The sequence below is a fragment of the Delphinapterus leucas genome, chromosome 3 (genome assembly GCF_059928025.1).
Source record: "Delphinapterus leucas isolate spDelLeu-1000000601 "Yukka" chromosome 3, BTC_Dleu_Yukka2, whole genome shotgun sequence".
NCBI lineage: Eukaryota > Metazoa > Chordata > Mammalia > Artiodactyla > Monodontidae > Delphinapterus > Delphinapterus leucas.
Window position 1 is genome coordinate 133,673,929 of NC_143131.1, and position 17,174 is coordinate 133,691,102.

Here is a 17,174-nt window from a genome sequence, read left to right on the forward strand (position 1 = left end):
ACCTGGAGTAGCAATACGCATATCAGACAAAATAAACTTTAAAGACTGTGACAACAGACAAAGAAGGACACTACATAATGATCAAGGGATCAATCCAAGAAGATATAACAATTGTAAATATGACTGCACCCAACGTAGGAGCACTTCAATATATAAGACGAATGTTAACAGCCATAAAAGGGGAAATCAACAGCAACACAATGATAGTGGGGGACTTTAACACCCCACTTTTATCAATGGACAGATCATCCAGACAGAAAATCAATAAGGAAACACAGGCCTTAAATGACATATAAAATGAGATGGACTTAACTGATATTTATAGAGCATTCCATTCAAAAGCAGCAGAATACACATTGAAGTGCATATGGAACATTCTCCAGGATTGATCACACGCTGGGCCACAAAGTGAGCCTCAGTAAATTTACGAAAACCGAAATCATCTCAAACATCTGTTCCAACTACAGTGCTATGAGATTAGAAATCAGCTACAAGAAAAAAACTGTAAAAACACAAACACGTGGAGGCTAAACAGTATGCTACTAAACAACCAACAGATCACTGAAAAAATCAAAGAGGAAATGAAAAAATACCTAGAGACAAACAAAAACAAAAGCACGATGATCCAAAACCTATGGGACACAGCAACAGCAGTTCTAAGAGGGAAGTTTATAGCAATACAGTCTTACCTCAGGAAACAAGAAAAACCTCAAATAACAACCTAACCTTACAGCTAAAGCAATGGAGAAAGAATAAACAAAACCCAAAGTTGTAGAAGAAAAGAAATCATAAAGATCAGAGAAAAAAATAAATGAAATAGAGACAAAGAAAAAAAGATCAGTGAAACTAAAAGCTGGTGCTTTGAAAAGATAAAGAAAGTTGATAAACCTTTCGCCAGACTCATCAAGAAAAAAAGGGAGAGGGCTCAAATCCATAAAATTAGAAATGAAAAAGAAGTTACAGTGGACACCAGAGAAATACAAAGGATCGTAAGAGAGTACTACAAGCCACTAACTATATGCCAATAAAATGGACAGCCTAGAAGAAATGGCCAAATTCGTAGAAAGGTACAATCTCCCAAGATTCAACCAGGAAGAAACAGAAAATATGAACAAACCAATCACAAGCTCTGAAATTGAAACTGTGATTTAAAAGCTCCCAACAAACAAAAGTCCAGGACCAGACGGCTTCACAGGTGAATTCTATGAAACATTTACAGAAGAGTTAACACCTACCCTGAAACTATTCCAAAAACTTGCAGAGGAAGGAACACTCCCCAAACTCATTTTATGAGGCCGCCATCACCCTGATGCCAGAACCAGAGAAAGACAGTACAAAAAAAGAAAATTACAGACCAATATCATTGATGAACATAGATGCAAAAATCCTCAATAAAATACTAGCAAACTGAACCCAAATCCATTCAAAGGATCATGAACCATGATCATGTGGGATTTATCCCAGGCATGCAAGGATTCTTCAGTATCTGCAGATCAATCAGTGTGATACACCACATCAACAAATTAAAGAAAAAAAACCATATGATCATCTCAGTAGATGCAGAAAAAGCTTTTGATAAAATTTAACACCATTTATGATAAAAAAAAAACTCTCCAGAAAGTGGGCATAGAGAGAACCTACCTGAACACAATAAAGGCCAGATATGACAAACCCACAGCAAACATCATTCTCAATGGTGAAAAGCTGAAAGCATTTCCTGTAAGATCAGGAAAGAGACAAGGATATCCACTGTCGCCACTTTTATTAACATAGTTTTGGAAGTCCCAGCAATCAGAGAAGAAAAAGAAATAAAAGGAATCCAAATTGGAAACGAAGAAGTAAAACTGTCACTGTTTGCAGATGACATGATTCTATACATCGAAAATCCTAAAGATGCTACCAGGAAACTACTAGAGCTCATCAGTGAATTTCGTAAAGTTGAAGGATACAAAATTAATACACAGAAATCTCTTGCACTGCTATACACAAATGACGAAAAATCAGAAAGGGAAATTAAAGAAACAATCCCACTTACCATCGCATCAAAAAGAATAAAATACCTAGGAATAAACCTAGGAGGCAAAAGACCTGTACTCTAAAAACTGTAAGACACTGATGAAAGAAATCTAAGATGACACAAACAGATGGAAAGATATAGCATGTTCTTGGATTGGAAGAATCCATATTGTCAAACTGACTACACTACCCAAGGCAAGCTACAGGTTCAGTGCAATCCCTATCAAATTACCAATGGCATTTTTCACAGAACTAGAACAAAAAATCTTCAAATTTCTCTGAAGACACAGAAGAACCTGAATAGCCCAAGCAATCCTGAGAAAGACAAGCAGAGCTGGAGGAATCAGGGTCCCTGACTTCAGACTATACTACAAAGCCACAGTCATCAAAACAGTATGGTACTGGCACAAAAAACAGAAATGTAGATCAGTGGAACAGGATAGAAAGCCCAGAAATAAACCTATGTACCTATGGTCAATTAATCCGTGACAAAGGAGGCAAGAATATACATTGGAGAAAAGACAGTCTCTTCAATAAACAGTGCTGGGAACACTGGACAGCTACAGAAGAATGAAATTAGAACATTCTTTAACACCATTTACAAAATGAACTCAAAGTGGATTAAAGATCTAAATGTAAGACTGGATACTATAAAACTCTTAGAGGAAAACATAGGCAGAACGCTCTTTGACATAAATTGCAGCAATACCTTTTCAATCCTTCTCCCAGAATAATGGAAATAAAGACAAAAATAAACAAATGGGACCTAATTAAACTCAAAAGCTTTTGCACATCAAATGAAACCATAAACAAAACAAAAAGACAGCCCACAGAATGGGAGAAAATATTTGCAAATACGCAACTGACAAGAGATTAATCTCCAAAATATACAAACAGCTCATGCAGCTCTATATCAAGAAAACAAAGAACCCAATCAAAAAATGGGCAGAAGATCTAAATAGACATTTCTCCAAAGAAGACAAACAGATGGCCAAAAAGCACATGCAAAGATGCTCAACATCACTAATTATTAGAGAAATCCAAATCAAAACTATAATGAGGTATCACCTCACACTCGTCAGAATGGACATCATCAAGAAGTCTACAAACAATAAATGCTGAAGAGGGTGTGGAGAAAAGGGAACCTTCCTACTCTGTTGGTGGGAATGTAAATTGGTACAACTATTATGGAGAACAGTATGGAGGTTCCTTAAAAAACTAAAAATAGAGTTATCGTATGATCCAGCAATCCCACTCCTGGGCGTATAACCAGATAAACCATAATTCAAAAAGATACATACACCCCCCCGTGTTCATTGCAGCACTATTTACGATAGCTAAGACATGGAAACAATCTAAGTGTCCATCGAGAGATGAATGAATAAAGAAGATGTGGTACATATATACAATGGAATACTACTCAGCCATTTAAATGAATGAAATAATGCCATTTGCAGCAACATGGATGGATATGGAGATTATCATACTAAGTAAGTCAGAGAAAGACAAATACATGAAATCGCTTATATGTGGAATCTAAAAAAAAAAAAAAAAGATACAAATGAACTTATTTACAGAACAGAAACAGACTCAGAGACTGAGAGAATGAACTTATGGTTACCAGGGAGAATGGGTGGGGGGAAGGGATAGATTGGCAGTTTGGGATTGACATGTACACATCGCTGTATTTAAAACAGATAACCAACAAGGACCTACTGTATAGCACAGGGAACTCTGCTCAATACTCTAATAACCTGAATGGGAAAAGAATTTGAAAAAGAATAGATACATATATATGTATAACTGAATCACTTTGCTGTACACCTGAAACTAACACAACATTGTTAATCAAGTATACTCCAATATAAAATAAGAATTTTTAAAAAAGAGACATTGAGAAACCGTACTCCCTCTTGACATGAGAAATGAAAAAATAATAATAATTTGCCAAAGTTTAAAGGTGAGTTGATTTTACTGTACAATTTCCAAATCCATCTTTTGAAAAATCAGAAACCTGGACCTCTAGAGAACAGCGGTACAATAGTCTAAGTATCCTGACCAATTGTTTTCCTTGAAAAGAACAAAAAAATGGTAAAAATATTTTAAAATATTTTAAATGCATCAATGAGCTGGAAACTAGTTATGATTAGTCCAAGAGGTAAAATACCATAGGAACCCAGAGAAGTAACCTGAGCATTGAGGCCAGCTGTAACTTTACAGATTTTGCTAAACTAGATGAAATTCAGCTTCAGTTTTATGATCTGTTGGGTCATGGGAACAAAGCAAATCTCAGGGCTCACTGAAAACAGGTAGTCTATCTAAAGATCCCACAGATGTAACTGGGACCCCAGTGTACCAAACCTTCAGTGTATGGATGAAATAGAATGTACCTACCTGGTCTTGCCCTCCTCTGACGTTTCCACCCAGAGGATTACGAGGGAAATAGCCTGTCTTGAACCTCAGCACTGAATGGAGGGAAAAGAAAAAAATTTCTCCAAGGCCTGGTAACTTCAAACTGGCCCTCCCTCTGTCTGTAGCCTGAATTCATATTACCTGGTTGGTCCTAAGACATCCAGCAAAGAAATTAGTTTACACTTGGCCCAGGCTGAAGGTGGCACCAGTGATTGATGGAAACAGACACAAACCCTCTCTAGAAAAAAATCACCGTAAAAGTAGGTCTCAAGTAAGTTCAGCAAATAAAGACCCAAGAGATATGAACCCACAGAGGCAAGAAATATGAAGCATACTCAGAAACAAGGCACCATGAGCAAGAGAGAAGCATGGAAACAAGGCAGCCAGTTTATATGCACAGAGGCTTCAGATACGGGAATTAGCAGAGAAAGAATATAAAATAATATGTTTACTATGAGTTGAGAAACAAAAGAGAATTGAAAGAGTAAAAACCAAAGGAATATAAAAATGGCTAACAAATTAGAAAGTGCACAATAAGGAATTTCTAGAAATGAAAATATAATCTCAAAAAGGAAAACGCCAATGGATGTGATGAAAAGTAATACAAAGAAAAATTAAACGAACATGAGACTATATCTACAGAATCATCCAGAAAAAAGAGAGGCAGAATAACAGGAGTTCTGGAACAGGAATGCTAGGATGAGAATGTCTAATCTAAGTTTCAGCATGAAAAGAGAGAGAATGGAGCAACAACAATTTTCGAAGACATATCAGCTGAGTGTTGTCCAGAAGCGATGAAAGACACAAAAGTACAAATTTAGAGAGTCAAAAAAAACCCCCACAAAACCTCAGGTAGAGTAAATAAAATGAAATCTACATCTAGGCATATCAAATGACATTTCAGAACATCAAAAATCAAAAGCATCAGGAGAGAATAGAAGAAAAAAGAAGTTCTAGAATTGAAGATAGACTGAGAGCTGACTTCTTAACCACAACAGTGAGAACCAGAATCCAGAGGAATAATATCTTCAGTTCCTGAGAGAAAATGACTGTCAGCACAGCATTCTGCATGCAGAGAAAATCCCTTTTACAAGAGAGGGCAAATTTAAAAATTACTCCAGAAAAAGAAAACTGAGGATTTGCCCCAGCAAACCCTCACTAAAAGAACATGTCAAAAACTTTCTTGATTTTAAGAAAAAAGGGAGGTGTATGATGACAGAAGGAATAAGTAAAGTGGACAATACATGGATATAATATGTAAATAAACACGGAATAAACAACAATCTTCCCAGATTAAAAAGCACAGAACCAAAGTACCTAACAGTACAGGTAAATCAAAAATAGTATATTTGAACTGTTACATTTTAAAAGAAAATCCATTAAAGATTTAATATTGTGAAGGTATTGACTTTCCTCAGAATTGATCTATGGATTCACACAATCCCAATCAAATTCCCTACAGGCTTTTAAGACTTATATGGAAAAGGAAAACATCTAGAAGAGCTAAACCAATCTGTTTTCCTTTTGCGAAAGCTAAAGGAGTTGCTCTAGCTGATTCTGACTTCTTATAAAGTTATGGTAACCAAGACAGTCCGGTATTAGCATGAGGCTAGGCAAATAGAGAGTTTAGAAATAGATCTGTATGTACATGGTTAATTGATTTTCAAGAAAAGCACCAGTGCTATTCAATAGGGAAAGGATTATTTATGCAATAAATGGTGCTGGAACAAGTCAATAAACCTACTGGCAAAAAAATGAACCTCTATTCTTAAAAACTAATCAAGATGGATCATAAATCTAAATGTAAAGCTAAAACTATAAAGCTTCTAGCAAAGACATGAGAGACTATCTTTGTAACCTTGGGGTAGGTGATGGTTTATTAGGGAAGGTACAGAAATACTAAACATAAAATATATGATAAATTGACATTCATCAAAAGACACTGTTTAAAAATGAGGTAAGTCATGGATTGGGAGAAAATACTTGATATAGATAGATATATAGATAGATTTCAGGTATATGTATACACACAGAGATATTTATATCTGAATTTTCTGAAAATATAATATCTGAAATTTCAGAGATATATACACACAAAATTTTTTACCTAGAATATACAGCAGATCAGTAACAAAAATACAAATAACCCAATTGTTAAAAAAAAAAAAAGTTGGACAAAAGATTTAAATAGATCCCTCCCAAAAGAACATCTTTGAATAGCCAATAAGCATGTGAACAGCTGCTCGACCTCATTAGTCATCAGGGAAGTGAAAACTGTAATGAAGAACCATTTTATAGCTACTGGAATAGTTTTAATTACATCAATATTGGTGCTAGGAATGTAAAATTGCACAACTACCTTGGAAAACAGTGTGTCAGTTTTCTTATTGTATTAGTCTACAGCAGCTTAAAAAACCAGACATTTGTTATCTCTCAGTTTCTGTGGGTCAGAAATCTGGGTGCAATTCAGTGATGCCTCTCACTCAAGATCAATTATCAGGTTGCACTTAAGCTGTTGGCCAGGGCTGTGATCTTTTCAAATGCTTGTCTTGGGGAAGATCTGTTTATAAATGCACTGCAGTGGTTGTTGGCAAGACTCAGCTTCCTGTAGATTATTGGAACGAGGGCCTTAGTTCCTCATGGGCTAATGGGAATCCCTCAGTTTCTCAGACATCTCCACAGGGCAGTTCCCAGCATGGCAGCTGGCATCCCTTTGAGTGAGGGAATGAGAGCAGGAACCCAAGAAGGAAGCCACAGTCTTTTTAAAACCTAGTCTCGTGAGTGGCATCCTATCACTCTTGCAATGTTTTACTTGTGTAGAAGCAAGCCACTATATCCAGCCCTCATCTAGGAGAGAGAATCACCTAAGAGCATGAATACCAGAAGTCAAGGATTATTTTAGATACTGCCTTACCACGTTTATTAAAGACACACCTATGCTACAACTTAGTAGTTCTATTCATAGCTACTTATTTTAGAGAAATGAAAACTTTATCCTCATAAAGACGTGTGCAAAATAGCCCCAAACTCAAAACAACCAAATATCTACCAACAGGAAACTGGATAAAGGGTACAAACGTGCAGTGATAAGCTGAATGAGTTCTGGAGAGCTAATGTACAGCGTGGTGGTGACTATAGTTAATAAATAACAATGTATTATATATTTGAAATTTGCTAAAAGAGTAGATCTTAAATGTTCTTAACACATGGAGGGTAAAGGTAAATATGTGCGGCGATGAACAGGTTAATTACCTTAATTTGGGGAATCATTTCACAATGTATACATGCATCAAAACATCATGTTGTACACCTTAAATATATACAATGTTTATTTCTTAATAAAATTAAAGGATCTGTGCATTTCACTGTATGTAAATTTTTCCTCAGTAGAAAGCCATCTGAAATAAACAAGTAATCCAATTACATGAGAGACACATCTAAAATATAACCATACAGAATGGATGATATTTAAAAGAGTAGAAAAATGCGTTCAAGGAAAATACAGAGTGAGAACAACTATACTAATAGGCAAAATGGATTTCAAGGCAAAAACATTATAAGAAATAGAATCATTATACACATTGATAAGAAAAGACAATCAGGAAGACAGAACAATTCTAAGCTGATATGTATTTAATAAAATACCTCTTTCAGTAACTGATAGATCAAACAGATATATATATATAAATTTGAACAGAACAATTAAATATCTTGAGTTAACAGACACACATAGAACATGGCACCAACAACTGCAGAACACACACTCTTTTCAGACAGGCATGAATATTTTAAAAATTGACATATACTGGGCCAAAAACCTAGCCTCAATTTTTAAATAATTGATTTTTTTAAAGAGAATGTTTTTTAACTATCATAATATTATCAGTTTCAAACTGATGAATAAAAAATATACACTAGAAATAAATCCTAGAAAATCTTACATATTTAGAAATTAAGGAAAATCCTTCTGTAAAACTTACCACAGGAGAAATTATGCTAAAATTACAAAACATTTACATCTATATTAATACTCCTTTGGGATGCTGCCAAAAAAATACACGTCCTTAAATGAATATATTAACTAAGAAGGCAGAACATTTTAATTAACTAAGGTGGCAACACATTTTAGAACCTAGATTAGGATAAATCTGCAGTTCTATTTAGAACAAAAGACAGGGAAAATTTAAGGACAAGAAATAAACATAACACAGGATTGACAAAAGCAAAAGTTAGCTCTTTGAAAAGATGAATAATTGACAGTACTGCTAAAGAGGAAAAGAAGACATGAATAAAAATATTTGGAACAACAAAAGACATAACTACAAATGTTGGGGACATTTTTTTAAATGAAAATATTATGAAAAGCTTTTGCCAAGAAGTTTAAACCTTTCTATGAAATAGAAAAATACTAAGAAGACATAACTCACCAAAATCAACCTGAGAAGAAACATAAAACCTGTATAATCCTATAATTATTTTTTAAACGGAAATAAGGTGTCATTCCATGCCCAGGTTTATGAATGATTTAAATATTCAAGGAGTAAATAATTCTAATCTTTCATTAAAAATTCCAAAATATAGAAAACTGATAGAACCTGACAAATATATTGTAAGACAGAAAAATTACAGGATAAACTCACTTACGAACACAGGTGCAAAATCCTAAAAAAAATTAAGTTTCAGAAATTGATAGGAAAGATGATACGTAATGACAATGTTGAACTAATACCAAAAAATTTAGGAGTGGATTATTATTGGAAAATTAATATAATTCACCACGTTAATATATTAAGGAGAAGTATATTATCTCAATATATGAAGAATAAAATGGTACTTGAAAAAATTCATAGCAATGAATGATAGAAACTCTTAGCAAAGTAAGAATAGAAGGGAACTCTGTCATCACAATAAAAAGTATTTTGGGAAAAAATAAAAACCGTAGAACGAAAGAATCTGAATGATAATTTTTTTTTTTTTTTTTTTTTTAGGGACAAAGGTGGGGTTTGTTTTTATCATAAAAGGAAAAAAAAACTCCTAAGGAATCTTAACAGAGGAAGGGAATATTTCACACTCAGAGAATAGACACCAGGACACAAAATTACAAGTGTTTTTACTCCAGACCTGTCCTCATCTCCTCCAACAGCAGAGATGGGAAGGAGACAGCTGAAGCAAACAGGCAATTCTGTAAAACAAAGACTTAGAAACCCTACAGATATGATTAAAATCTAAACTTCTGTTTTGCTTAAAAAAAATTTTTTTTAATATATCAGAAGGCCTGCTTTAGTGACATGCTAGTCCCACCAGAAAATAACCCCAAAACCCCCATGTCAGTAACATGCTCAAATTGACCAGCCAACTCGTATTGCCAAACCCCTGTGTGTACAAGTACGTGTGTGTCTTTTAAACCAAAGCCCCAGGGCTCAGGCGACTGCTACCGCTATCAATTCAGGAAAAGGCAAGATTGCTGTTCCCTTACTTTCAGTCAACACTGTACTGGACAGTCCTAGACAGAACAGTATGAAAAGTAAAAGAAATAAGAAGTATAAGAAATCAAAAGACATAAAACTGTCAAAATAATTACTGCCTACCAAGAAAACCTAAATCAACCTGCGTACAAATTGTGAAAAATAAGATAATTTACCTAGGTGTTAACTATAAGATCAACATACCCAAAACAACAAACAAACGAAAACCTGAATCTCAATACAACAGGAAAACGAAATAGGTGTAAGAGAAATACATTTTTACCGAAATACCATTTTCAGCAGCCACAAGAGATATGCTGAATCCACATAGAGAAGACTAACTTTTTTGAAAGACATCCAAGAAAACATAACAAACTAGTGACAGATGCAGTGATCATGAAGTGAACATAAATCCAATCAAAATTCCAACAGGTCTTCCTTCAGTTGAAACTTCAGTTGATTCTGACATTTATTTGGAAGACCAAGAATAGCTAGGACAGTCTGGAAGAACAAGGCAAGAGAACTTGCCTTATGAAATGTAAAGAATTGAAAAATCATAGTAAGCTAAAATATTTAATTAATTATTGTCACAGGGATAGATGAATAGAATAACGACACAGACTAGAAAACCCTGAAAGAGGCCCATAAGTGTATGGAAACATCATTTATGACAGAGCTAAATATGGGCTTTTCAATATATGATGTTGAGATCCTTCATCTGCATCTGTTTTGACCCCAACCTCAGACTACACACAAAAATGAATACCCATGAATTAGAGACTTAGAAAAAGCAAAACATAAAAGTTTTAAAAACAATATTGAAGAACTTTATGGTTTCAGTGTAAGGAAGGATTTCTCAGACAAGACACAGAAAGCACAAACCCTAGAGGAAAAGATAATAAATTTGTTGACATTAAAATATAAAACTTTTTCACCCCAAAATGCTAAGCATAGAGTGAAAAGATAAACTACAGCCTCAAAAAAGGAAATTATCAATACATAGAACTTCTAAACAATTATTTTTCAGAAGATAAAAAGCATGACTATAATTCATACATACAAAATCAAAAAAACAAAAGAAATTAAAAGAGACAAAAGACATTTCACTGAAGAAGAATCCCAAATGGCTTACCAACAAATGAAAAGAGCCTTAACTCCATTACTCATCTGGGAAATGCAAATTTAAAAGACAGTAGCATCCCATTTCACACTCAGTTCATAATAAACAATATCAAATGCTAGGAAGAAAGTAGAAAAAAACAGAACTCTATACATTACTAGTGGGAAAGTAATAAAGCTGTAGATAAGCATACCTTAGGAGCTAGCAATTCCACTCTTCACCTATGTGTCCTAAAGAAAATTTACGAGTGAACACCAGGATCCACATACAAGAATGTGCAGAGATGACTTCGTAGAAACAAAAACTTGGTATCAAGCCAAATGTCCAACGAAAGAATGGACAAAGAAATCATGATGTGTGATAACCCCAGGGGAATAGAATAAATTACAGCTGTGCTACAGCATGGATGCATCTCAGGAACAGAATGTTGAGGCCAAAAATAAGTAAATCACTGAAGAATACATGAGTGGAATTATTCTGTGCATAAAGCCCAAAAACACATGGTAGTAAACAATTTATCATTTAAGGAGGCAAATGTAGTAATATAATATTATAAAGAAAAGCAAGAAAACAGTAAACAAAATTCATAGTAGTAGTTACTCTTGAGAGAAGGAAGTGGTTAGGATTAGGAAGAGCTCAGGGAATTACAAAGATAAAAATTTTCTTTTTTTTTAAAAAAAGGATGGGGCTTCCCTGGTGGCGCAGTGATTGAGAGTCCGCCTGCCGATGCAGGGGACGCGGGTTCGTGCCCCGGTCTGGGAGGATCCCACATGCCGCGGAGCGGCTGGGCCCGTGAGCCGTGGCCGCTGAGCCTGCGTGTCCGGAGCCTGTGCTCCGCAACGGGAGAGGCCGCAACAGTGAGAGGCCCGCGTACCGCAAAAAAAAAAAAAAAAAAAAAAAAGGGATGGCGACTATACAAGATTCATGTCAATGTCATCCTTTATAACATATTTCTATTTAGAGAAATCTTTTGCATCAGTTCCAAAAATGTAATGATTTGGAATAAAATGTTTTTTCATCAGAAGCCCTGGCAGTAATCGGCCAGGTTAGAACAGCAGCTGCCTCCTGTCCAGAGCATCTCCATCACTTGCCATATATGACCGTGCAGAGACTCTCGTTTTCCTTATAGCTTTCTTATGGGTCACTCACTGACATCACCTTTCCAGTCTTTGTGGGCATCTGATATGACGACGTTGTTTTAGAGCAGTGGTTCTCAAAGTGTGGTCCCCAAACTAGCAGCTTCAGCATCACCTGTGACTTGTCGCAAGTGCAGGCATTCAGGCAACACCCTTAACCTACTGTATCAAACTCAGGGGTGGAGCCCGGCAACCGAAGTTTTAACAAGCCCTCCAGGGGATTCTGCTGCTCCTGTTGGAGAACCCCTGTTCTGGAGGGCATGGCCCAGCCTTGGACCTCCTTTCCTAGACTTTCTTCCATTCTCAGATCCTTCAGTCCTCCCAGACGGGAGTCACATGTGCTCCTAACGGGAGCAGTATTCATTTCCAAGAGCCAGCAGGACCCTCAATTGTCACCAGCGCCCCCCAAATCAGGAGGAAGCCTCCCTCCATTTTCCTTGCTCAATACCATCTAAGCAGTGGTGTTTTGGTTGTTAATCTATGGTCAGAAATTGACTGACATCACTGCAAGAGTGCTTTGTCTGCTCTTTGCAGGCCCCACAGGGCTCTTGTAGGAGCTTTTTTTTTTTCTTTTCTTTTACAGTGGAAAGATTTAGCATGTGAACAAACTATTAAGTCTGCCTGAAGGACAAAGGGCGTTAAGATGAGGTATGAAACACAAAGCCAGTTACCATTTTGTCCCTGCTGCCAGGAAATTCTCATTTCTACCTTATCTTAGCCTCTCACATTGGGAGACAGTTTCAGAGTAGCACCCTTCCTTGTCATCCTGGTACTTCCAAGGCTGTGAGGGGGGAAAAGGAAGCAGTTATTTCTGAGTCCACTTCTCTGGCCTGGGAGCCCTCCTGCTGATTTCAAAGCCCATGGGAGGTGGCAAGAATAAAGTGAATTCATATGACAGAAATGCCAACACTCCATCTGATAAAGTTCTCCCAGCTCCAAACATTTTTTTTCTATTTTGAGTTTTTCCCTCTCAACTATCTTTTTGTATGAATCATCCACTTTGAAGGCTACATACCAAGTATGAACACATTCACCATATCCTGAATTTGATGTCACTGATGTCAACCTTTTCAGTAAGTTGTGAGGACTGTTGCAGGGAAGGAAGTATGTCTCACTGAGCCATATGTAGTACTACCACCTTACCCTTATTTATGGAGGCTAGTTTTGGAAATACAAGTGCATATTCCATGAAGAGAGATTTGACATTTAATTACGAAGAATGGCGTGAAGATACGAGAGACAGGAAAGGAGGCCAGTTTTTCTGGAAGTGATACGGAATACTGGACCACATGCTTGGGTTTGAATCTTAGTTTTGCCCTTTCACTAGGTGTGCAACCCCGAGCAAGTCATTTACCTTAGCGTCCTTGCTTGTACAATCAGGACTGAAGGAGTGCCAAAGGCGTAGGATTTTTGTGGGGATTAAATGAGAGAACACATATAAGGCACGTTCCACAGTGTCCATCACCTAGTGAGTATTCAATAAAGCATAGCTGATGTTTCTGGCAAGAAATAAGACTAACAAAATGGGTCAGATCAAGCTCTCAATGGGCAAATAAGTCCAAAAGTTCCTATCTTAGAAATGTGTGAAGGTTTTGATAAGAGAAGTGACATATTCAAAACTGACTTCAGGTGTGTGAAGTACACACAACGGACTTCACTTTATGTGTCAAGTACACTAGAAAAAAAAAAAGGAAGAATCAGAGACAAAACTTGAGAGGTTTCAACAGTCCAGGTTAGAGATGAACTCATGTATTAAGTAGGGAGAAGTCGTGAGTTAAAAACTGTGTTAACTGATGCAGTGAGGGAAGGAGGGAGACAGGGAGGGAAGAAGGGGAACAGAGAAGATGGCGTGAGGGCTCTCCCCTGGGGAAGGTGGAGGATGGCAGTGCCCTGGAGAAGAGGGTGAACAAATGTGGAAGAGAGCTGGCAGTACTGTCAGAAGGGAAGCTTATGCCCTGAGGGGAAAGGTCTCAATAGCAGTGAAAACAGAAGGTGTTAGACAACACTAGGATAAGGGGTGTGAGTCAGCCAGACCTTATAGGAGAGAAGCAAAGAAAATGGCGGAAAACCATCTTCCGATTTTAGACGTGAGCTATAGGAAGAGCTTGATGCGTTGGATTAAGGTCCTAGACAAGGCTGTGCTGCACAGACATCATTCCCTGCCACTCTAGCAACAAGACCCCCTTCCTTGAGCTGACGTTATAGTGAGAAGAACCACAGGCAAAGGAAGTCAACCACAGTTCGAGGTAGAACCACACCCGGCTCAGCACCAGCTTGGCGAAGGTCTTGTGAGGACGAGATGGTAGGATAGGGGATTTTTGCCACACACAAAGGGGTGAGGTCCGAATGGAAAGAAGGAGTGAAAGAGAAGCTCAAGCCAATCCTTTGCTTAGGACTAGACACCTGTTGTTTCTCTTTTAGACTCTGGATGAGCCACTGCAGGGGGAGCACAAAAATCAGTGGAGAAGCCTGCTCTCTGAAGCACACCTCAGGGACCCAGACCTGGGAAGTGGGGAAGAGCCCTGTCTTGGCACCTGTGGAACGTAGCTTGGGATGGCTCCGGGTGGCGCCCCACAGATCGCCTTGCTCTGCCCGCCGCTTACTGATGCCCATGAGGGTGTGTCCTACCTGTGGGGGCTGGTAGAAGCAGAACATGGAGTCAGCAGTTGGCAGAGAAGATGATGTTCCTTTTAAACACGTTCAAAGTGTCTGAAAGTTAGGAGTGGAGAAATAAAATGCAGAAAAGTGGCCTGATTTAGAGTGGCTTGGTGGCCACTCCTGAGGTCCATGCTTCCTAAGTTGGGATACTTTCTTTATAACAGAGAAGGGGATCTTCATTCAGTTCAGTTTGGTGATAGTATTAAAATCTGGAATATTTAGAGGATGGTTGGGTTTTAGTTCATATTTTTTGCATAAAATGAGTTAGGCAAAACTCTTTCTGTGAAGCATTATCCTCTTTTGCCCTAATAATTAGCATAGAATGTGGCTGAGTCTCCTTCTCTCAACTTACTTAATTTACATACAATAAAATTCACTCTTGGGAGGTATAATTATGTAAGTTTGCATAAACACATGGAGGCACATAACCACCACCGCAATCAAGATACAGAACAGTTCTATCACCAAAAAACATCTATTCTTCATGCCGTCCCTCTGTAGTCAAATCACTTTCCTCTAACTTATCTGTTCTGAGTTTTCTTTCGACAATTGCCTATTTGAGTAAGGCCTGAGATTTCTTTACGATAATGACAGTAACAGCAGTAATAGTAATATTTAACACATATTAATTATACATTTCCAATGTGCCAGGCACCATTTGAAGCACTTTAGAGATGAAGAAACTGAGGCTTTGAGAAATTTTGGAAAAGAGAGGAGGGAAGAAGGACTTGCCCAAGGTCATACAGTGGCAGCCCCATGGTTTGAGTTAGCCATGTCCAACTCCTAGGTCTGTTTTCTTTTTTTTTTTTTTTTTTCTGCTGTACATGGGCTTCTCACCGTTGTGGCCTCTCCCGTTGCGGAGCACAGGCTCCGGACACGCAGGCTTAGCGGCCACGGCTCACGGGCCTAGCCGCTCCGCGGCATGTGGGATCTTCCCGGCAGGCGGACTCTCAACCACTGCGCCACCAGGGAAGCCCCCTAGGCCTATTTTCTTAACCTCTATCCAATTCTGCTTCCAGGAAGACAAAGAAAGCAGGGCAACGTGGAAAGAATATCTGCTAATTTCAGGAAGCTCAGTTTAGACCTGAGATTGCCTTACTCTAGAAATAAACAGAACTTATGTAAGAATTTGCTTAATGAAGCAATAATTGTCTGGGTGCAAGACAGAATGAAGCCAGGATCCTAGAACACCTTCCGTACAATCTTTGTGATATGCAGTGAAGATAAAGCCCAGATATGTTATGTCCACCCTCATAAAGTTGATCAGGCATGCAAAGCTAGAATTCCCTGATCAGATGCTGAAGTGTTGTCTCAGTGCTCAGAGCACCAACTTCCTCCTAACTTTACTAAAACAGTGAAATGGGATCTTTAATCTTACTCTTGTGCATATTTCAGGTTGGAGTCCCCCACCCGATCTCTGGTGATGGAGGCCCCAAAAGGAGTAGAAATAAATGCAGAAGCTGGCAACATGGAAGCCACCTGCAGAACAGAGCTGAGACTGGAGTCCAAAGATGGAGAGGTAAGCAAGAGAGGAACAGAAGCCCAGAGAGACACAGCTCCAACGACCCAATGTTTCCTAAGACGCATCACTCCCTTTGCCTCTGAAGTTTATCCTACAGTGTAATGATCCTACAGTGTGACAGCAAAAAGAGCCAATCGGAAGGTTTTATTTCTGGAACAGATATGTTGAACGGCATGATTATAAGCCAAACCCACAACACATAAAAGTTATAATTCATTATCTGTAAAAGTGTTGAGGTAATAGTATGTATCGCAAGAACAGAATTATAAGGACATCTGTAAAAATGAATGTTATTTCCAAACTCTCTCATCACCTTAAAGTAAGATGTAGTTGGCTGGTATAATTAAACTGCGTATCACACACGTCTATTTAAAGAGGAACTTAGTTTACTGGTAGACATTTTCTTTTTTTTTTTCTTTTGCGGTATGCAGGCCTCTCACTGTTGTGGCCTCTCCCGCTGCGGAGCACAGGCTCCGGACGCGCAGGCTCAGCGGCCATGGCTCACGGGCCCAGCCGCTCTGCGGCACGTGGGATCTTCCCGGACCGGGGCAGGAACCCGCGTCCCCTGCATCGGTAGGCAGACTCTCAACCACTGCGCCACCAGGGAAGCCCTGGTAGACGTTTCTAAGTGTACATTGTATGTTTCTACTTTCACTGAAAATGGAAAAGTCAGATCTAACAGCTATCCCAAATCAGAACAAGCCAAAACTTAACTAGGTGGCAAGAGGCTAAGAGATGAGAGACTGCAAACATTCATTCTCTTAGGCCAACACAGTCCCGCCTTGGTGAACAGAATAGCTGTTCGTGTTTTCACAAGCAAGGTAAGCCAAATCCCCAAAGAAAAT

The 17,174-nt window shown here is 38.1% G+C and overlaps 1 protein-coding gene across 1 annotated transcript in view; it reads left to right on the top strand.

Moving 5' to 3' along the window:
- SGCD (sarcoglycan delta) overlaps positions 1-17,174 on the top strand; it is a 416,585-nt gene that overhangs the window by 388,731 nt on the left and 10,680 nt on the right. Inside the window, exon 8 of the mRNA XM_089909613.1 lies at positions 16,203-16,326. Within this exon, the coding sequence (XP_089765739.1) occupies positions 16,203-16,326 (124 nt within the window). The remainder of the gene's footprint in view (positions 1-16,202; positions 16,327-17,174) is intronic.